Here is a 22,489-nt window from a genome sequence, read left to right as displayed (position 1 = left end):
CGCATGAAATCTCAATTTCGTCCCTTTCTTTCTGAAAATATCAATTGGGTCCCAATTTTATGAAAATTGCAACAAATCGATCCTTTCCGTTAAATTGGCTGGACGGCGTTAAAAAAATTGATGAGTGGATGCTGTGATGACGAACGAACGTTCGTCCACCATCGAACGAACGCTCGTTCACCAGCGAACGAACGCTCGTCCACCAGCGAACGAACGCTCGTCCACCATCGAACGAACGCTCGTCCACCAGCGAACGAACGCTCGTCCACCAGCGAACGAACGCTCGTGTACCTCTTAAATTGGACGAGCGTTCGTTCGTCATCTCAGCATCCACTCATAAATTTTTTTAACGCCGTTTGACACTATTTAACGGAAAGGATTGATTTGTTGCAATTTTCATAAAATTGGAACCTAATTGATATTTTCAGAAAGAAATGGACGAAATTGAGATTTCATACGAAAATAGGGACTTAGTGAATGATTAAACCTCGTTTTAATACAAGTAGGGAACGGTTAAAGAGAGCGGACACAGTGACAGATAAGAAAAGGCGAGTATTTGGGGCCGCCGCTGATATCTTTTTCTTTTTAACGATTATTAAACCTATCCAACATTAAAATTGAAACTATATTTAAAAAGTAAACATTTGATATACAAGAATAGAATACAGCACAGCACTTATATCTTTTTTTAATAGACTTAAATATGATTTTATTAAAAACAATTTCTGTAATTTCTTAATTAGTGTGGTCTAGTAAAAAAATTCTTAAATTTAACATTAATTTGAATTATCAGATAACAAACTAAAACAATTGAATAAACTAAAACTGATCCAGTTCATTTGGATGTCGGCGTAACTCAGTTCTTATGAAATAACAATTCAAAAACCATATAAGCCTTTTCTACACAAAAAATTGTTCACTGTATAAAGATTCTCAATCCCTTTCCTTCTCAAGCTCGCTTTCTATTTCTTGTGTTGTGAGTGGACACGAATGGTCGACGCTGGATTCCACGATGGTGAATGTTATCTTCTCCACCATGAAGGGATAGCGCGTCATTCATGGTTTGTTCATTAACCATTTTCCTTTTGTCCTTCTGTAGTTGCCGTTCTTTTCGATCGGGTCTCATAATTTGGTTTTCGAAGCTTTTCACGAATGGTATTCCTAGGAGGTGTCGCTTTTTTTCCTGTTTTTCTTTTATCTTCTGAGATCGGTGTTCCAAGATCTGTTCCCAGCGCTCCCCCTTTTGATGCGTGCGTGTTTTGTTTGGACTTTAATGCTCGAAATTTATATTAGCCCAGTAGACCCATCTTCGTAATATTTTTTTTCCTTTCACTTCACTGCGTGGTTTGGTGGGTTTTTGGCTCTGTTGATGGATGTTGGGATTTCTGCGGCAGCATTGACGAGACCGGTTTACTTTTTGTGACTTTTATTAGATAACTGGAGTCTTAAAAGCACTTGATTGTGGTTATGGTGTTATTTCAAAACTGTGCATTTGCCCCATCTATGATCTTTTAAGAAAAAGAGTTTCAGGGTAATCTCCGAGTCACTCTCTTTATTTAACTCAGTATCCACTATTGGTGTTACTGAATCTTATTAAAACATTTGAAAGTTGGCTTACCTAACTTTTTATTTAATTAGTTTGACTTCAATACATTTTATTCAGCAGTAATGATTATGCTAAAAACAGTGTATCAGATACTGTTGCCACAGACCTCAACTTCTGATTTTGTGATTCTTAAAAAATGAGTGCAGAAATTAAGGATAGCGGCTCCTAATAGACAACAAGCTTCCATTGAAATGGGGGAGTTCTCCCATGACGAGTATGTAGCTGTCAGTGAATCAACTTCCATCAGGGCAAATCACTCAAGTAAAGTTTCACTTCTTCCTCTTGTATTTCTCATCTTCTATGAGGTTTCAGGGGGCCTTTTGGGGTTGAGGATACTGTGCAGGCAGCTGGTCCTCTGTTAGCCCTCCTTGGGTTCTTGCTTTTCCCATTAATATGGAGTGTTCCTGAAGCTTTGATCACGGCGGAGATGGGTACCATGTTCCCTGAAAACGGTGGTTATGTGGTTTGGGTTTCCTCTGCTCTGGGGCCGTATTGGGGGTTTCAGCAAGGTTGGATGAAATGGCTGAGTGGGGTGATAGACAATGCTTTATACCCAGTTCTATTTCTTGACTATCTGAAGTCAGCAGTCCCAGCTGTAGGTGGTGGATTGCCTAGAATTGCTGCAGCATGGGCTCTGACTATTGTGCTCACTTACTTGAACTATAGGGGTATGGTCATTGTGGGATGGGTTGCTGTTTGTTTAGGGGTTTTCTCACTCCTCCCTTTTGTGGTTATGGGATTCTTGTCAATTCCCGATCTACAGCCTTCAAGATGGACCGTGACAAACCTCAAGGATGTTGATTGGAATTTGTATCTGAACACTCTATTTTGGAATCTTAACTATTGGGATTCCATAAGTACTCTTGCTGGAGAAGTGGAAAATCCAAAGAAAACTCTTCCAAGAGCTTTGTTTTACGCTGTGATTCTAGTAGTTCTAGGGTACTTCTTTCCTCTCCTAATAGGTACCGGTGCTGTTCCCCTCAACCGGGATCTTTGGTCGGATGGCTACTTCTCAGATGTTGCTATGATCATAGGAGGGGCATGGTTGAGATGGTGGCTTCAGGCTGCTGCCGCCATGTCAAATATGGGAATGTTTGTTGCTGAAATGAGCAGTGATTCTTTCCAGCTACTAGGGATGGCTGAGAGAGGAATGTTGCCTGAGTTCTTCACCAAGAGGTCTCGCCACGGAACACCTCTAATAGGAATACTCTTTTCAGCATCAGGTGTGATCATACTGTCATGGATGAGCTTTCAAGAAATTGTAGCTGCTGAAAATTTCTTGTACTGTTTTGGGATGATTCTGGAGTTTATTGCATTCATTCTGTTAAGGATCAAACACCCCAATGCATCTCGCCCTTACAAGATAGCAGGGGGAACAGCAGGAGCAATTTTGCTCTGTATCCCTCCCACTATACTGATTGGTGTTGTGTTGTTTTTCTCCTCCCTTAAAGTAATGTTTGTAAGCCTCATCGCTATCGCAATAGGCCTTGTGTTGCAGCCTTGCCTCAAATATGTGGAGAAAAAGAGATGGATGAAGTTTTCCCACAGTTCTGAGCTCCCTGATCTTGGCAATCTGGATGAGAATCGCTCTTTGGTGTATTGATCTGTCTTGTTTCTATATTGTGAAGTAGATTTGGTCTTCAGGTTCTTCAAAGAAGCTAGTTAAGTTCAAACCATGAGAGGGCAACTTTGTATCCAACACCTTTGGTAATTTATCTGGTTGTCTATGATTTTAGTTTGATCAATAGATAGATGAGGTGGTAGTTAGAAACTTGGAAGCTATAATTTAGAATTTCTTTGGAAAATCAGTTATTTGTTTATAAGAAGATTCTGTTATCATTTGAAGAGGGAGAAAAATAAGATTGAGACGTTTTACTTTAATTTTAAATTGTTTGGTAGAGAAGCTAAATCATGAATCCGTTCCTTTACAGCTTTTTTAGATTGATTGGTAGATGTGCTTTTTGTAAAAAACTTGTAACAGTAATGGTATTTTTATTGAAGAATTTATTAAACCTATTTGCATTTTTTTATTATTCATTTCATATTTCCTTTCTGTTATAAAAATTGTTGTATTAATTTTAAGTAGAAGTTACAATTTTTCTTTTAAAAATTCATTTCCGATACTTTATGAAATTATTATTATTGTTGTTTTGATTCACGTAGGTATATGTCACTCGCGACCAGTTCCATTCGCCTTATTCTTTTCTCTGTTCAAAAGATACTAAAGATTGGATTTGATCCAATCGCATAAAAAGCCACTGTACATTAGACATGCTAATACGAGGATAGTATGGTCCTCTCCCATTGAAATAGAATCTAGGAGAGGATAATTAAGTTAGAGAAATACAATTAAATAAACTTAGAACATCTACAATGCAGCTATTTATTTGTGTTGTTTAATTTTAATAAGCGTCGATTGATAAAAAAAAGAAAAAAAAATTCTGGATGCTCTTGCTATTTATTTGCGGAAGAAATTGAGGAGATTTTTTGCGCAAGCCAGTTCTCAAAAATAAGATTTCTGGAGTAAAAAACAAAAAGCCTTCGTAATGGGAAGATAGATTTTTTCTTTTCTGGGAAAAATTTTTATTTTTTTCTAAATTGCCTGTCCTAAATACATGCTTAACCAATCAACGTTTGGTTTTCGTGAAAAAACTAATTAATTTTTTTTAAGTTGTTAATAAGAAAAGATAAGTATTTTTTTGTATAAAATTAAAAGAGAAACTTATTCAAAATAACAACTATTTCAAATAAAAAATGGATATATGTTCTTTTATATAAAAAACGTAAAATCATGTGCTCCTATTATCATACTTTATTATCCATCAATTAAAAAAAATTATACAGTGGATTAAAAATATTATTTTCTTCATCTCTTTAATATTTATTTATTTTTATACTGTTAACTATTATGTAAGAAATATACTTGTGAAAAGTAATTAATTGTAAAGCTTACCCCTAAAAAGAGTATGGTTTTTGTGAGACCCTGGAAAATAACGTACGCGTGGCAGCTGGAGAACGAGACACCTCAACAACGTACGTGGCAGCTGCAGAAAGAAGCATTTCAACAGCGGACGCCAGGTGTCGCGCTGCATGGAGCCTGGAGTGCCGAGCGCTGTGCAGACTGCGTGTCATTCGGAGAGCGCGACAGTTCACTAACGAACCAGGTGTCACGACTAGAGGAGTCTGGAACGCGTTAGTGGAATGCACGTGGCGGACGAGGAGTGGACGTTCGTTCTCGACTGTGGAGCAGAACTGGGTTTTTCAGAAAAACACTCCACTCTCCTCTGCATGCATCTTCCCCACCCAAACTCAGAATTTAACTCTTCATCTTCTCCAACTTCTCTCTAGAATCTCCCAAACTTCTCTCTACTGTAACTCACCAAGCCTTTCTCCGAATTCCATTTCAGCACCGTAGGAACGTTCGTCCAGCTGTGATCTTCCTTTTGGACCGAACAGAATTGGAATCTAAGCTGGTAAGTTCCCTTCTCTAGTAGTTGTCCATTAGGGTTTCATGCGAAACCATGCTCTCGGTTCATGCATGGATTGCATCTGAGTAATCTCTGATTTTGGTGTTTAGATCAAGTGAAATGGTTTAGTGAAACTGAGGTTAGAACGCCGTAAGAGACAAACCCAACCTTTGCAATTTGAACGAACACTGCTATCCAGGTAAGGGAAGCTTATATATTTAATTTATACTGCATGTTGTATGATCTGATTTGCATGTATGAAAGTATGATGTTTGAGCTGTTATGAACGAACCCTGTTGCACTGGATGAATATGCTTTTTGATTTGGGTGTACTGCATGTTGATTTTGATGCGTATGAAGGATAAATGAGTAGTATATAGTTGGATTTGATGATGTGAATTAATGTTATAAAGTATGAAAATTTATGTGGATATGAAATTACAGAGTTTGAATCGTATGAATAATGTTAAAGTTAACATAGTTGAAAATCTAGATCTGATAAATTCCCTATGATAATTAACGCTCGTCACCGTACGGTCTTATACCGTTCGGTTTCCCTGAAAAGACTTAGAATTGAATTCATTCATTTGGGAAGAATTCGGTGTGAGAACGAGCGTCTTCATTTGAGTTACTATGTTTGAGCGTTCGGCTCAACATAGAGTTGTCGTACGTCTTAAATTTAATAATATTGAATTAAGTAACGTTCGGTCTTATACCGAACGTTCGTCCTGAGTAGCGTTCGGTCTTATACCGAACGTTCGTTCTAAATAGCGCTCGGTCTTATACCGAACACTTGAATCAGTTAAATGAACTGCTTCAAGAAGATCTGAATAATACTTAGAAAATTTTAAGTACAAAGACTTTCGGTTGAATCAAAAGGATAAATACATTACAAAATAATTTAGATAAATAACCAGAGTATGATTAATTCAGAAGACAACAATGCCAGTCAATGACCGAACGTCAACTAATAATTTGGACGAACGCTATTTACGTTCGCTTAGGAATCAATGATAAGGACGAGCGTTCAGTTATAAAACCGAACACTGCTTAGGACGAACGCTAGGTAGATGACCGAGCACTAATTAGAACGAACGCTCGATATAAGACCGAGAGCTCATTTGGACGAACGCTCAGTATAAGACTAAGCGCTACCTATAACGAACGCCGGATTACAAAACCGAGCGTTACTCATATAACTTCAATTTATAGCGATCGTTGGACACCACTAGGATGAGCCGAACGCTCAAACCTAGCCTTTCACAAGAAGACGCTCGTTCTTAAACAGAATCCTTTTCCAAATGAAAGAATTCCTATTCTAAGTCATTTTCAGGGGAAACCGAACGGTATAAGACCGTTCGATGACGAGCGTGCATTATCAAGCAAAGACTATTATATTTTCCAGATTTTCATCCACAATAACTTCACATTTTTCATACGATTCATAGCTTATAATTTATCTTCACCATAAATCTCATACATTACAGAATTCATATTATCATTCATACCTTACAGAAATTATCCCTTTTCCAATTCATACGTTCCATTCTCAACATACAGTTCAAACAATATCACTCATATACATCCAGTACAACCATGCTCGTTCATGCATACTTAAACATCAAATATTTCATACATTTCAGACATCCAGTACACTTCATGCTTTCACACACGTCATACAAGTATAAATTAAATTACTAAAGCTTCCCTTACCTGGTCTAGCAGTGAACTCCCTAAGCGAGTGCTTTTTAACTTGTCCAAATATGGTTTCCTACCCTCAACGTGCTTCTCAAGTGCTCCACTAAATCTAACCAAAAGGAACATAGGAGAACTTAGTTTCTATTCTAACATGCAGTTGTATCAAGGTCCGCATGCAACCCAGAAAAGGGTGTTTAGAGTTGGAGAACTTACCGTTCACAGAACTCTAACGTGTTTGGTTCCAGTGAAAGCTCACAACGTCGTGAACGGTCCTACGGTTTCTTGAAATGGATCGGAGGAGATGATGGTGAGTTATCTTAGAGAGAAGATGAGGCGGTTTTAGAGAGAAGGCAGAGAATTTGAAATTAGAATTTCAGGGAAGAAGATGAAGCATGCAGAAGGGAGGGGAAGAGTTTTCAGAAAATCATTTCCCCTTCCCACGCAGGACGAACGCCCATTCTCCGCATGCCACTTGTCTTCCACTAACGCATTTAGAATGTTCCAGCCGCGACACTTGGCAATTGCATGCAGTGGAAGTGAGTGCGTTTTGACGTGGCACAGTGCATTTAATGGTGATCAGAGTGTGGGATCTGGTGCGTTAAATATTCAGGGTTTCACATTCCCCCTAACTACAAAAATTTTCGTCCTCGAAAATTCTAAAGCTTACCAGGAAACAAGTGAGGGTACAACTCCTTCATAGCTTCTTCAACCTCCCATGTTGAGTCGCCAGTCCTTGCGTCCCACACCACCTTCACAAGACGAACGTCCTTCCCTTTGTAGAGTCTGGTGCGGCTATCTTCCACACGAACTGGTTGTAACTCCAGCGTTCGGTCTGGGCGAAGCTGGACGTCTTCCAACTCCAGTACGTGTGATGGATCAGCTATATACTTCTGGAGTTGAGAAACGTGAAAGACTGGATGGAGGTTGGACAGTTGAGGTGGTAAAGCTAATTCATACGCCACTGATCCAATCTTCTTCAGAATTTGATAAGGTCCTACGAACTTAGGTGAAAGCTTCTTTGGACGAAGGACTCTTCCCACTCCAGTGATCGGGTTCAGCCTTAGAAAAACGTGGTCTCCTGCAGCAAACTCTAAGGGTCTTCTTCTCTTATCAGCATAAGATTTCTGCCTGCTTTGAGAAGTCTTCAATCGCTCTTGGATCAGTTTTACCTTCTCGGTTGTTTGCTGGATCAATTCAGGTCCGGTTAATACATTCTCGCCTTCTTGGAACCAACACAATGGCGTTCGACATTTCCTTCCATAGAGGGCTTCAAACGGTGTCATTCCTATGCTTGCTTGAAAACTGTTGTTATACGTGAATTCAACGAGCGGTAGAACTTCATCCCATACTCCCATATGATCTAGGACGCACGTCCTCAATAAATCCTCGAGCGTCTGGATGGTTCGCTCAGATTGACCGTCCGTCTGAGGGTGATAAGCCGAACTCATCCGCAACTGGCTTCCCAATTCTCCTTGCAAAGATTGCCAAAAACGAGATGTGAATCTCATGTCTCGGTCTGAAATAATGCTCGAAGGGATTCCATCCAAGCGAACGATCTCCTTAACGTATAATTTGGCCAAGTTTGTCATTGACATCTTTAAGTTAACGGCCAGGAAATGGGCGCTCTTAGTTAATCTATCCACAATCACCCAGATTGAATCATGGTTTCGGACTGTTCGTGGCAAATGGGTCACGAAATCCATGGAGATGCTGTCCCACTTCCATTCTGGAATCTCCAATGGCTGCAGTAACCCGCCTGGTCTTTGGTGTTCGGCCTTTGCACGCTGACAAGTTAAACAGGACGCTACAAAACGTGCAATGTCACTCTTCATTTTCGGCCACCAAATGATAAACGGAGGTCTTGATACATCTTAGTCATGCCAGGATGCATGCTAAGACGACTATGATGCCCTTCCTCCAGGATGATTCTCTTCAGCTCGCCGTCGTTAGGAACGCACGTCCTACCCATATAGCGTAATAGGCCGTCCGTCCCCGTGTTGAATTCCTTAGTCTGATCTGTGCCGAGCGTCCTCAATATCTTTGCCAATTCTTCATCTTCACGCTGCTTCACTCTGATTCGGTCGAACACATCACTGGAAATTCTAAGGTTACAGCATCTAATAACGTTCGTTCCTAAGTCGAACTGTAACCTTAGATCTCTGAAACTTTCCACCAAGCTCAGCTCTTTCACCATCATTGCCGAGACCCTGACTGCTTTCCTACTCAAAGCGTCCGCCACCACATTAGCTTTTCCAGGATGATACAAGTTCGAACTCATAATCTTTCAAGAATTCAAGCCACCTCCTTTGCCTCATATTCAACTCCTTTTGATCAAAGAGGTACTTGAGACTCTTGTGATCACTAAAGACTTGAAACGTTGCTCCATACAGGTAATGCCTCCATATTTTTAATGCAAACACGACTGCTGCCAGCTCCAAGTCGTGTGTGGGGTAATTCTTTCATGTACCTTCAACTGCCTAGAAGCGTACGCCACTGCCCTCCTTTCCTGCATCAGTACACAGCCCAAACCTTGATACGACGCATCACAATATACTTCAAAAGGTTTGGCCGTGTCTGGAATAACCAACACTGGGGCGCTCGTTAATTTTCTCTTTAACTCCTGAAAACTCTCCTCACAACGATCGGTCCAGGCGAACGATTGGTCCTTCCTGGTGAGATAGGTCAAAGGGGCTACTATCTTGGAGAATCCCTCAATGAACCGTCTATAGTAGCCCGCGAGCCCCACGAAGCTCCTAACCTCGGTGACCGAACGTGGGCTCTCCCAATCCAGGACTGCTTTCACCTTGGCTGGATTCATTAAAATACCTCCAGCAGAAACGACGTGCCCCAAAAACTGGATCTCCTTCATCCAGAATTCACTTTGACCGCTTGGCATACAAATCTTTTTCCCTCAACACACTCAACACGATCCTCAAGTGGTCTTCATGCTCGTCAAAACTCTTGGAATAAATGAGGATGTCATCAATAAATACCACTACAAATTTATCCAGGTACGGTCTGAAGATTCGGTTCATATAATCCATGAAGATTGCAGGTGCGTTCGTCACTCCAAAGGGCATCACCACGTATTCATAATGTCCATAACGAGACCGAAATGCAGTCTTCTGAATATCTCCCTCCTTCACTCTAATTTGGTGATAACCCGAACGTAAATCAATCTTTGAAAATACGCACGCACCCTGCAACTGATCCAGTAGGTCGTCAATCCTTGGCAGTGGATACTTGTTTTTGATGGTCAGCTTATTAAGTTGCCTATAATCAATGCAGAGCCGAGAGCTACCATCCTTCTTCTTTACCAACAACACAGGCGCTCCCCAAGGTGAAGCGCTCGGCCTGATGAACTTCTTATCCAGCAACTCCTCAATTTGCTTCTTAAGCTCGACCAACTCGGCTGGTGCCATTCTATAAGGTTGAACCGAGATGGGTGCAGCAGTTGTCACCAGGTCGATCGTGAATTCAACCTCACGAATGGGAGGTAAACCAGGGACCTCATCCGGAAAGACATCCGGGAATTCATCCACTACCGTTCGTCCTCCACTGCTCTCAACATTGGACGAACGCTCTACTTCGTTGTCTTCATACGTCATTATCAAGAAACAGCTTGCTCCTTCCATGATGTCTTCCTTCCACTGACCGAGCGTAACTGTTAACTCCTCCTCTTCTTCATCCGGGAAGACTAACTCCTTCTTCCCACAATCAATGAGAATCCGATTGGTAGCCAACCAATCCATCCCCAAAATAACTTCTAAGTCTTGTAGGGGTAAACAAATGAGGTTAACCTTAAATCTACGCCCCTCAACTTCTATAGGACATCTTACACAAACTGTAGACGTCTTGATCCCACCAGCCGCTGGGGTTGACACCACCAAGTCGAACTGTAATTCACTCTCCACTAGCCCCAGTTTCTCAACGCACGCCTTCGAGATGAAGGAATGAGTTGCCCCCGAGTCATACAATACACAACAAGGCTTTCCATATAACACGCAAATGCTGGTGATGAGTGTACCTGAACGAGCAGCTTCAGCACCCGTGATTGCATAAACCCTTCCAACTGCTTGCGCACGTCCACCTCTCCCTTGTTGTGTTCTTCCAGCGTTCGGCGGCCTCATTGCCGCTCGTCCTCCCATATTGCACTCGTTCTCCAAGTGCCCATTCTGCTTGCAACGAGTACAATATTTTCCTCCTGATAATTGTGGACAAGCCCACCGGTAGTGCGGTCCTCCACACTGATAACAAGTTAAGCTCCTTGGCTGTCCAGATTGGCCGACAGTGACCAAGGCTTGTGATCCGCCAGGGGATTGAGTTGGACGAACGTATGGGGACCTTCTCACGTTCGTTGCACCTCTGGATAAGACCGGCCCCCTACCCACTTGTTGTTTCTTCTGTTGCTCGGCCTCAGCAACGTTCTTCTCCAGTACCTTTGCTCTCTCAACCATGGCAGGAAACGATCTAATACACAGACTGGATATTAATACCTTCAGGTCGCTCCTCAACCCATTCTCAAACTTCCTGCATTGCCATTCTTCACTTGTAGCCATGGTGTTAAAACGGACCAGGTGCTTGAATTTATTGGTGTACTCCGAGACGGACATACTACCTTGAATCAATTGAAGGAACTCAACTTCCTTAGCAAAGCGCACACTGTCCGGGAAATATTCTTCATAGAATTTAGCCCTGAAAACCTCCCAAGAAATTGGACTTTGGGCTTCGGCCAACAACATCTTCATACTTGACCACCAATGGCTAGCTTCTCCCGTCAACAAATACTCTGTGAATGCCAAACGGTTGTCATCTGGACACCTTTTGGCATCATAGATCCGCTCCATATCCCTCAACCATTGATCCGCTTCATCCGGAAGCCCCTTTCCATTAAATTTAGCAGGGTGGTGCTGCAAGAAACTTTCCAAGCTCCACTCGGCAGGATGTGCAGCGTTGGAAGAAGAGGCTCCTGGTGCGCCTCTGGTAGCGGCAAGAATGTCCATCAACTGCCTCTGAGTCGCTTCAGAGTTGGCGCGAGCGGCCTCCAAACTCTGTAAAGCATTCTGGTTTTGATGCATCAGGGTAGCGTTCTGTTCCATCAGCGTGGTGTTCTGCTGTTGTAATCTGTCTATCACTGATTCCAACAGCCTTGTGTTGTTGGACGTGTCAGGCTCATTAGGCTGTGGGAGAGGAGGAAGTCTAGGCGCCATTTGTTTTCTGGACCAGAGAAAACGTACGTTAGTTATGTTCAAGAGTTAAAATCAATAACTCACTAAACACCCAATGAGCACACAACGAAAGCACAGTGTACTCATAACCCTAAGTGTCCTTAAAAGAACAAAACTGCTCTGATACCAATAAATGTAACATCCCAATATATAGTAATTACCATAAATTAGAACTAATCACATTTAGAGAATAAACATTGCAATCTTAATTATAACAGCTATTAAAAGCCGAACGTACAAGATATACAGGGTTCGGAATATATCTACAAAATATCAAGTTCTGGACAAACGGTTTTACAAAATCAAATAACCGAACGTCCCAAAATACAATTCAGAAACGCTAACAACTACTACAGAACGAGCGCTCTAGGGCTCGGCTTTAACCTCGACTTCGACCAGATTGGCGTCCTCCAAATTTTCTTCTTCTAGCATTTCTTCAAGAGGCACCTCTCCGTCTGCTCACATCCACAACGGATGATCATTGCATTGACAAGACGGAAGTACATGAACAGTAGACGACACAAGGAAATGCAAGGGTAAGCTTAGGTAATTTAATTCATACAACCAACATAAACTTTAACATATGCAATCAATCATACAATTCATACAACAATATATAACTCCAAGCATATAATAACTCATCCAAACTCTCACAAGACCGACCGTCCGGACTGTATGAATCCATGTATCTACAGGCGTTCGTGCACCCGGGTGATGTAGTAACTGGAACCATCCATCAGCTGCCACCCGAGGTTAGCCCTATCAGTCCAAAGTACTCAGTATGACTAGGACCTCCTGCCATTCCCACGCATGACCTACTCCCCTCTACATGAGGACGATCACTCACGGAATATCAGGATGAACAGCCATCAGCAGCTTTACCATGGTCATACTACATAACTTCTCATATTCCAATCATAGAAACGTTCCTCCTTGGAACGTTCGTTCAAAATCCACTTTCAATATTTCACTTAAAATAACGTTCGCACACCTTAATCTTTCCTCTTATTCACATTTTCATTCTTTGTTCCACTTTCATAAAATGACGAGCGTCCATCCTTTAATAAATAAGGACGAACGTATTTCAGTACATAGAATCCTCGTTTCTGAACAAAAGAAACGAACCCTTGTCCTCTGACGGACGTTACGAACACTTGAATCAGTTAAATGAACTGCTTCAAGAAGATCTGAATAATACTTAGAAAATTTTAAGTACAAAGACTTTCGGTTGAATCAAAAGGATAAATACATTACAAAATAATTTAGATAAATAACCAGAGTATGATTAATTCAGAAGACAACAATGCCAGTCAATGACCGAACGTCAACTAATAATTTGGACGAACGCTATTTACGTTCGCTCAGGAATCAATGATAAGGACGAGCGTTCAGTTATAAAACCGAACACTACTTAGGACGAACGCTAGGTAGATGACCGAGCACTAATTAGAACGAACGCTCGATATAAGACTGAGAGCTCATTTGGACGAACGCTTAGTATAAGACTAAGCGCTACCTATAACGAACGCCGGATTACAAAACCGAGCGTTACTAATATAACTTCAATTTATAGCGATCGTTGGACACCACTAGGATGAGCCGAACGCTCAAACCTAGCCTTTCACAAGAAGACGCTCGTTCTTAAACAGAATCCTTTCCAAATGAAAGAATTCCTATTCTAAGTCATTTTCAGGGGAAACCGAACGGTATAAGACCGTTCGATGACGAGCGTGCATTATCAAGCAAAGACTATTATATTTTCCAGATTTTCATCCACAATAACTTCACATTTTTCATACGATTCATAGCTTATAATTTATCTTCACCATAAATCTCATACATTACAGAATTCATATTATCATTCATACCTTACAGAAATTATCCCTTTTCCAATTCATACGTTCCATTCTCAACATACAGTTCAAACAATATCACTCATATACATCCAGTACAACCATGCTCGTTCATGCATACTTAAACATCAAATATTTCATACATTTCAGACATCCAGTACACTTCATGCTTTCATACACGTCATACAAGTATAAATTAAATTACTAAAGCTTCCCTTACCTGGTCTAGCAGTGAACTCCCTAAGCGAGTGCTTTTTAACTTGTCCAAATATGGTTTCCTACCCTCAACGTGCTTCTCAAGTGCTCCACTAAATCTAACCAAAAGGAACATAGGAGAACTTAGTTTCTATTCTAACATGCAGTTGTATCAAGGTCCGCATGCAACCCAGAAAAGGGTGTTTAGAGTTGGAGAACTTACCGTTCACAGAACTCTAACGTGTTTGGTTCCAGTGAAAGCTCACAACGTCGTGAACGGTCCTTCGGTTTCTGAAATGGGATCGGAGGAGATGATGGTGAGTTATCTTAGAGAGAAGATGAGGCGGTTTTAGAGAGAAGGCAGAGAATTTGAAATTAGAATTTCAGGGAAGAAGATGAAGCATGCAGAAGGGAGGGGAAGAGTTTTCAGAAAATCATTTCCCCTTCCCACGCAGGACGAACGCCCATTCTCCGCATGCCACTTGTCTTCCACTAACGCATTTAGAATGTTCCAGCCGCGACACTTGGCAATTGCATGCAGTGGAAGTGAGTGCGTTTTGACGTGGCACAGTGCATTTAATGGTGATCAGAGTGTGGGATCTGGTGCGTTAAATATTCAGGGTTTCACAATATACATTCACATTTGATATATATTATAAAGATAAAATAGTCATAAAAAATTAAATTTTATATTTTTTATAAATAAAAAATTAAATTTTATATTTTTTATAAATAAAAAATAAAAAATTAAAAAGATAATAAAATAAATATAAAAAATTTATGTATATCAACATATCATTTATATATCAAATAATTCATTGCCCAGTTTTTATTTCATTTAACATAAAATCCTAATTGAAGCATTTCAAAATTATATGAAAACGCGGCTATTTAACTTTCAGTAATAAAAATTTAAATTTGCAAAGTAATATAAGAAATAGTTTAACAATTTTGATTTAAATTATTTAACGCCTTTTCTAGTCACCTTGAGTTTAAAAAATCACTTCAACACAAAAAAAGAAAAATAATAAACTTCAAAATTTAAATACTCGCGCAAAGTTAACCGCTTAATGTCAAAATCAATCTGAAACTGTGTCAATAGAGATGAAGAGGACGGGAAAGAAAACCAAACCAACGGTGGCAGATCTCCTGAAAACACCGTCGCCGGTTGCTTCACCGGAGGCGGATTCTCCGGCGATTTTCACGAGGGCGGCTTCCACCTCCAAGCGAGCGAAGAAAGTTACTCTGGCCACCAGCTCATCTCCACCTCGCAGTCACAGAGCTCCGAGCAACATCTCCGACCTCAGAAACTTCACCTCTTCCGGAGTCGACGATCTCAAGCGTCGCATCGATTACTCTCACTCCGAGTTCCTCAAGGATCTCGAGGCATCTAACTCACGTCTCCACAAACGCTTCAAGGTTTATTTTCTAGAGTTCTCCTTCACTTTCTCACGAACGGCATAACATCGCATTTCTGAGATCCCTTTAAAGAAGGCGCTACGAATTTCTTGAACTGTCAGTTAATAAATTCTCCGGTGGTTGATCGGGAAACAAATGAAACAGAAAGTGTGTTAAGCAACCGAAAGTATTCAAGGACTAGAAAATGTGAAAAGTGAATTTGGATTCTGAGATTTAATTCAAACAGATTGTTATGGAGTATTTGCGTAATTACCTCTGTTTTGGTTTTGTTTGATTTCAATAGCATGCACATTGCCCCTAGTTTAGGAGAAAATTGAAACAGCACAAATGGAAAAGGAAATCTCAAGATTAGCCCTGTATGGTTATATTTGATCCACATTAGGAAACCTGAGAGTCGCTAATTAATTTTAATCGTAGTAAACTTTTGGATTAACTATTAATTATCACTTATTTGTTTCTATTTTGAAAATTTAGATGCAGACTCAAGCATACCAGCAAGTAATGGATGAAGCAGAGAAGGAATACAAAAAGGTTTCTGAACGGATAACGGAAAGCCGAGATGCAATGAAGGTGTCGTTTCCTTCACTGTCGCTTTAAACTATCGTTTGGAAACATTGTAAGAGTCTAATGGTTCTTTTTCAGGCTTCTTACGAAGAATTCATGCTGGACGCACAGGCTAGCGCATCTCGTGGTATGCATAGTACAATCAATTCCAAAAAGGCTTTTATTCTCATTCATCACAGTATTTGAGATGTTGTTTTGTTCAACATTTTTGTATTTAAATGTCGTTTTTGCGGAACTTCATTAGCCAGAGAGTGATTTTGATTTCAAAATTTCAGCATGCAAAACTTCTATCGTTGAGCTTTCGCAGTCGTTTGAGAAGGCGATTGACTCTCTTCGAAAACGCTATGGAGTTTCATCAAATTAACCATGTAACTTGGTGGATGCTTTCTCAGTTGCTCACTGATTGATTTAAGGTAAACATCTACTCTATGGGATTGCGAACTGCTCGCTCCGTATTCATTCTAGCGTTTAAGCCACGAATGACAATTTCCTTGAATGATTTTATGTATGTTCTGTTGACAATTGAAATATTCACAGGGTAGCATTTATCACAAATAGTTTTAAGAATGGAAGGGAAGCAAAATCAATCGTCCCTTCCTAAACTTATGGAATGATAAATAATTTCAATAAGCTAGAAATAGAATATCACATAGAATACTTTTTTTTTTGCCTTCTACAACTTTCTCTTTCTCTCCCGTCCGTACAGTGGTCTATTTTATTACACTTTTTTTTTCATTCTTCTTCTTACTTTTCTCTTAAATTGTAAAATAGTTGATCAAGAGTAGGATTTTTCTTATTGCAACATAAAAGTAAACGAGACACATAACATGCCAAATTAAATAGATAAACACAACCTAAATGAAACGAATAATAGCTAATAGTTGAGATTAAATAATAAATAATCATTATTTTTTTTGTTTCTGGTTTCATTGCATTCGATTTATTTTAATTGTGAAACTCTGCGGTTAAACAACACTTAAACAACACTTAGAAGGGTAATCATCCTAAAATAGGAAATTTGTGAAAGTTAGTGAAAAATGCAGCAATGACAAAAAAAGAAGTAGCATTCTCATTGAAATCAGATTTTAGTATATGTTTTGAGGTTGACGTCCAATTATTTATAGTTTATTAAATTTTGCGATTTTTCTCTAAATTTTGGTTTAGGTGATGGATTTATGCAATAGATGTCTACTTCTTCATACCAAAAACCGATAAAATACTTGATCCATTATTAAAGCAGATATATGATTGTAGATAATTCCACTGATCGCGGTGGCAAGAATTGGACAAGAAGCCTCGACCTGTACAACTTTTCGGCATCCTAGAATAGTATACGGTGTTGACATTGAGCAATAGAGAGAAAACAATCCTATGTAAAAATTGTAAATCACCTTAAGCATGTCGTGAGTATATGTATGGTATATTGTAAAGACCAATGTGCATATAGTGATTGTTCTAGCTGCTTAATGTCAATTTTGTCAATTAGAAAATTCTTCTAGCCACCACTTCAAGTCAATTAGCAAGTTTTGAAATAAATAAAAAAAATTTGAATTCACATATATCAAGAGATATTAATTATGTTAAATTTAATTAAATCCCTAATATCTTTCCTAAAGTATCATTGTTATTAATTATGTATAGATAGATGACAGAGATGCATATATATTAATTAAAATTACAGTATTTTAGAAAAATATAAAAATAAATAAAAAATAAAATATGTTTTCTTGAGTTAGATCATAGTCCAGGTATATGTTTTCGGAGGACGACATCTGAACAATTTGATACCAATGAGTTACGAGAAAAAATCATATATAAGATGAAGATATATTTTTTAACTTGAAACCTTTAAAAATTGATTTTTATATATTAAGTTAGACATCTCTATTGAATACAAGACTTTTAACTCTTCTTGAATTCTTAAGATATCATGGAAATAAGCGGAGACATATTGTAGAAGATGAAGCATTTCTCCTTAGGTGTGCTTTGATTTGTTAATGGAGAGATCTTCGGAGAGAAGTTGTGTGAGAAGAGTGAGATCTGGTGAAGAAGGGCTTGAGGAAAGAATTAATGCTTAAGGATGAGGGGATGTCATTTGGGTTAAGTATCTCGTTTTGGGAAGACTAGAAATTGGTGAGGGAGACATTTGGGTAGAGGATCAATGCTTATAATTTCCATCATGAATGATCTACAGTCTAAAGTTAGAAATTGATCAAATTAATGGTATAAGGAAATGGACAAGTTCCGTTTTGGATTCTGGAGGACGATATTCACCGTGGGAAAGGTTGGAGGATATTCTCCCGCGGCCTACACATTAGGTTTTCATTGTTTGAGATATGTTTAGACATCAGTTTACATTTTTATAAAGAAAGTTCACTTCAATGACAAATGTTGACGAAAAAAATTGAAACATTTACATAAACTTGAGTTTGCATCCCTCTCAAGCGGTCTTAAATTTGCAATTAATACCGTTTTGCAAAGTTTTACGAGTCACGGTCGTTGATATTTGAATTAGGCTGTAGACAATTGTGGCTTTGATGCTAGTAAATTTGCCAGAGCAGATAAGTTCTGTTATAGATTCCCTATACTACAGAGAACTCTTTGGCATAACTCATTAGTAATTGCGGCCATCTTAGGGCGCGAAGCTAAGCCTCTACACCCAGTTGAATAATATCATTATAGTAATGCATTAAATGTTTAAACTTTATGTATAAGTGGTCTTGAACGGTTAACAGAAATGAAAAACACAAGCCACTCGTATTTGAGTATATGATATAAGTGCTGGATATAAGATAAACGTGCCTTTTATCTCTTCTATTCAGAGTGTATTTTTTTTTTCACAGAAAAAATTCGGGAAACTTTAAAAACTACTTCTGTTCTAATTATATATGCAAAAGTATACATGGATTGATATGATTAAATATAATTTATTTCCTCATTATATGACGGATGACGTTTTAGTTGAGTATTTATTGGTGGTCCCTTTTCTTAGAGTTTGATTTTATTAATTATGCTGTGTAAATAATTAATACACATGATTGAAGAACTCACTTTCCTTATTATTATGTGTTTGTTGAATATCTATTGTGGGATTGGCGTGCGATTATAGTTAATTTGTTGTGTAGTAATCAAATTTTTATTGAAAACTTCTTGTGACAAAATTGCCTAAATAAATATGCTAAGCGAAATCGTACACATATAGTTTAGTGTGCCAGTTCTAGTGGCTAGTGTTAGATTAAGTTGCTAATATATGCAAATCTTATCCCGTAATATTAAGAGCGTTTTATTGCACGGTTGGGACCTAAGCAATACTTGCACACTATCCAATGTATTTTCTTACATCAATATAAATTTGAACTGACGTAGGCTCTTATTTGTAATTATTATTGAATTTATTGACACACTATTTATTAAAACTAAAAAATAAAGAAAAAAATGCTACAAAAAAATGTTGCAAGTATTTTGAGTAAACATATTATTTTTTAAATATATGTTTGAGTTAATAAATTCTTCTCCATCATAACTAATATTACATATTACGAAGTGCTTTATACCCCACCGTCACCAAAGCAATTGCACAGTGCTATAAGCTAAATGGCAAAACTACACCTTGATTATCACCACTCAACCATTCCACTCCACTAAAGATGAAAAACAAAAAGAAAAAGAAAATCAAATGTATCAAAAAAGGAAAGAATGGCCACCCTAGCACAGAAAACCAAAAAAAAAAAAAAAAAGAGGTAGAAAACCAATCAGAGACGGTGGTGACGAGTTCCCCCGTTTTTGCGAAAGGCAACCTCGGTGTCTAACCCAAAGCCATCGACGCTGCGAACGTGAACCAAAGCGGAGTGGTTGAAGAGTTCGACGAGGGGCTGGATGCTGTAGAGGTCGTTAGCGGAGTACTTATCGGCGCGCCTGGACAACGCCACGTGGAGAACGCACACCCCCTCCGGCTTCAAAGTGCGTTCGATCTCCGCCACGAACCGCTCCGGGTACAGCGCGTGGTCGAACACGTTGGAGAACTCGAAATCAAAGGTGTCGTTGTTGAAGGGTTGGTTGTGAAAGTCACCCTTCACAACAAGAGGTGGGTAAGGAACCAAATCCATTCCCAACGAGTCAAGCACTCCGATTCGCCGCAACGCTTCCACCTCTTGTCCCACTCGCGCACCGATGCACAACGCCTTCGACGTGTTTTGGAGAAGCTTTCTCTCCTTAAGCTCCTCGAAGAACCGCGCAAAGACGGGAATCTTGCGGTCCCAGTCGCGGGTTGTCCATATTTTTCGGAGCCTGGGGTTGAGGGTCTTGTTAAGCTGGCGCTGTATGTAGGTTTCGTAGGAGGAGTAACCGGGTCGGATTCTGAGGTCTTTGTTTGTTACAGGATTATGAAAGGGTTGTTGTTGTGGGAATAATAGGTAGAGGAAGATGAATGGGAGAGAGAGGAAGAGGGAGACGAGGAAGCACCTTAGGATGAATGTTTTTGTGAGCGTGATTTTCATGACCGCATGCATATGATATCTCTCATCTCATAGAGAAACCGATCGTGTTCCTGGTTTTGCTATGTTTGGAAATTCCGAACGTAGCTTCTGCATTGTTTTGGCTGTTGTGGTTTATCGCATGGAGGGAGATGTAGGAGGTGTGTGAGATGAAGGAAATAAAAGAGGTTGGGACAACTGGCTGGGGACCCATGAAAATTTCTGGAAACTTAATCCCAACAGAAGAGAGAAAAGAAAACGAGATTTAAGTAAGTATTTTAAAAAGTAATATATAAATTGAATAATTTAAAATTAGTTTGAATGGAAATTCCTTTACGGCGTTTATAATTACGAAGTGACATAGAGGGAGGCACGCGTGGCGCGTAGAGCGCATGCAGTGAGTAAGGTGGCACCGTTTCTTCTGTTGCTTTTGTATGTTTTTGTTAACTTTAAGCCTGGCTCCAATTTTGTTTTTTAGTCTTTGTGGAGGTAAAATTATTATTTTGGTGCAATTGTTTTTTAAAAAATTATTAAAATAGATAAATTCTTAAAAAATTATAAAAGTGAGCAAGTCAGGATAACATTATACGACTTTACAACGAAGTACCAAAATGATACGGTGAATAAGTCTAATTAATATGATATAATTTTAGTTCAAAATATTTTTAAAATTAAAATTGTCTCAATGTGACACCACTTTAATTCAAAGTATTTTGAATTAAGGTTGTACTATTGTTATATAATTTTTATCAAAATTGAACACATTAACATGTTTTTAGTTTAAAATATATTAAATTAAAGTTATACTACTTTAATATGATTTTAATTTAAAAATACTTTATTTAAAGTGTTGTTAAACCAATATAACTTGTAAATTTTTATGACGTTTTAAAGAATTTGTAAAAGAAAATTGCCACCATGGTGCTTTTGTCCAATAAGACAGAGTAGTATACATATAACGGGTAGATGGAAAAGAGAAAATAAAAGAATTAAATAATTAAAGTACTGATGATGGGTCCAATCTTGGGCTGGAGAAAGCCACGATTGTAGGGTGAGTTTGGAGAGGAAACAAGTGAAAGGAAAATGAATTGACATAGATGATCGCGCTTCATTCACGCAAGGCTAATGAATGATAGTAAAATAGATCTATTCATTCTTCATCATCTGCTTTGAAATTAAAGATATCATAATAAGGTAACTGTCCCATTTAAGTAATAAAATATGAAAAAGTTTGCAAATAAAATGGTTAGACGGCATCACGCGACATTATCAAATTCCAATACATTTCTATCAAACACTTTGTCTGCTTCCAGAATCGACCTCAATAGATTATATAACATTTACATTTGATTTGATTTGATTAACGTTTGCTTTGGATTGCGTTCTGATTCCAAAGTAGGTTTTGTATCTGACTTACGATGAATGAGAGGTCTAAGACGGGATTACTGTCGCAGAAACTCCAATCCAAGTGAAAGTAAAACTATTATATCCAGATTTTTTTTATAACAGGTAAAAATATTTTTTTATGATAGATATTCTGGTGTTATAATTTTAAGAGTTATAAAAAATTTATATTTTTACGACATGAAAACCTGTCGAAATAAGTTGGATTTATTATAGCATTTAAACTAGTAACATTTATAATAAGTTTTTTATGGCAGATTTTTGAAAATTTATTCTAATAAATTTAATTTTTTGTATATATTTTTTAATTACATGTCATAATAAATCTAATTTATTATAATAAATATTTAGAGATTTTCTATAATAAGTCTTAATTTACTATTATTTAAAAACTTATCATAATAATTTTTTTTTCAGATTTATTTTGTTTTATCATTTTTTCGTCTTTTGTAAATCTCAAACAATTCATATAATCATACCAAATAATTTTCAAACAAATCCATTCATTACACAATCCTTCACGGTTTTGTTTATCTATGTGAGATAGAACTTTACTCAATAGCTAATAATTGTAATTTCTAAA

The 22,489-nt window shown here is 38.4% G+C and overlaps 2 protein-coding genes and 1 pseudogene across 3 annotated transcripts; 2 read left to right on the top strand and 1 right to left on the bottom strand.

Moving 5' to 3' along the window:
• Window positions 1-891: 891 nt before the first annotated feature.
• LOC148202723 (putative polyamine transporter At1g31830) lies at window positions 892-3,487 on the top strand (annotated as a pseudogene). The gene is made up of 2 exons (XR_015785201.1): window positions 892-1,061; window positions 1,753-3,487. The product of XR_015785201.1 is annotated as a putative polyamine transporter At1g31830 (transcript).
• Window positions 3,488-15,136: 11,649 nt separating this feature from the next.
• Window positions 15,137-17,484, top strand: LOC148202722 (uncharacterized). The gene is made up of 5 exons (XM_088108254.1): window positions 15,137-15,466; window positions 15,941-16,036; window positions 16,109-16,157; window positions 16,306-16,443; window positions 17,195-17,484. The coding sequence occupies exons 1-4, from the start codon at window positions 15,152-15,154 to the stop codon at window positions 16,392-16,394; spliced, it is 549 nt and encodes a 182-aa protein (XP_087964380.1). The 5' UTR covers window positions 15,137-15,151; the 3' UTR covers window positions 16,395-16,443; window positions 17,195-17,484.
• Window positions 17,485-19,171: 1,687 nt separating this feature from the next.
• LOC148202721 (uncharacterized) lies at window positions 19,172-20,955 on the bottom strand. Its single transcript, XM_088110259.1, has one exon. The coding sequence runs from the start codon at window positions 20,536-20,538 to the stop codon at window positions 19,783-19,785; it is 756 nt and encodes a 251-aa protein (XP_087966385.1). The 5' UTR covers window positions 20,539-20,955; the 3' UTR covers window positions 19,172-19,782.
• Window positions 20,956-22,489: the final 1,534 nt, after the last annotated feature.

The sequence above is a fragment of the Vigna umbellata genome, chromosome 3 (assembly GCF_029865625.1).
Source record: "Vigna umbellata cultivar VRB3 chromosome 3, Vumbellata_1.0, whole genome shotgun sequence".
Classification (NCBI taxonomy): Eukaryota; Viridiplantae; Streptophyta; class Magnoliopsida; order Fabales; family Fabaceae; genus Vigna; species Vigna umbellata.
The sequence above is the reverse complement of the archived record's forward strand: the minus strand, read 5'-3'. Positions and strand labels throughout refer to the sequence as shown.

Coding starts and splice junctions, on each gene's coding strand:
- LOC148202722 (XM_088108254.1), top strand. CDS start 15,152: ATGAAGAGGACGGGAAAGAAAACCAAACCAACGGTGGCAGATCTCCTG. Junction 15,467..15,940: donor GTCTCCACAAACGCTTCAAG/GTTTATTTTCTA, acceptor TTGAAAATTTAG/ATGCAGACTCAAGCATACCA. Junction 16,037..16,108: donor AAAGCCGAGATGCAATGAAG/GTGTCGTTTCCT, acceptor GTTCTTTTTCAG/GCTTCTTACGAAGAATTCAT.
- LOC148202721 (XM_088110259.1), bottom strand. CDS start 20,538: ATGCATGCGGTCATGAAAATCACGCTCACAAAAACATTCATCCTAAGG.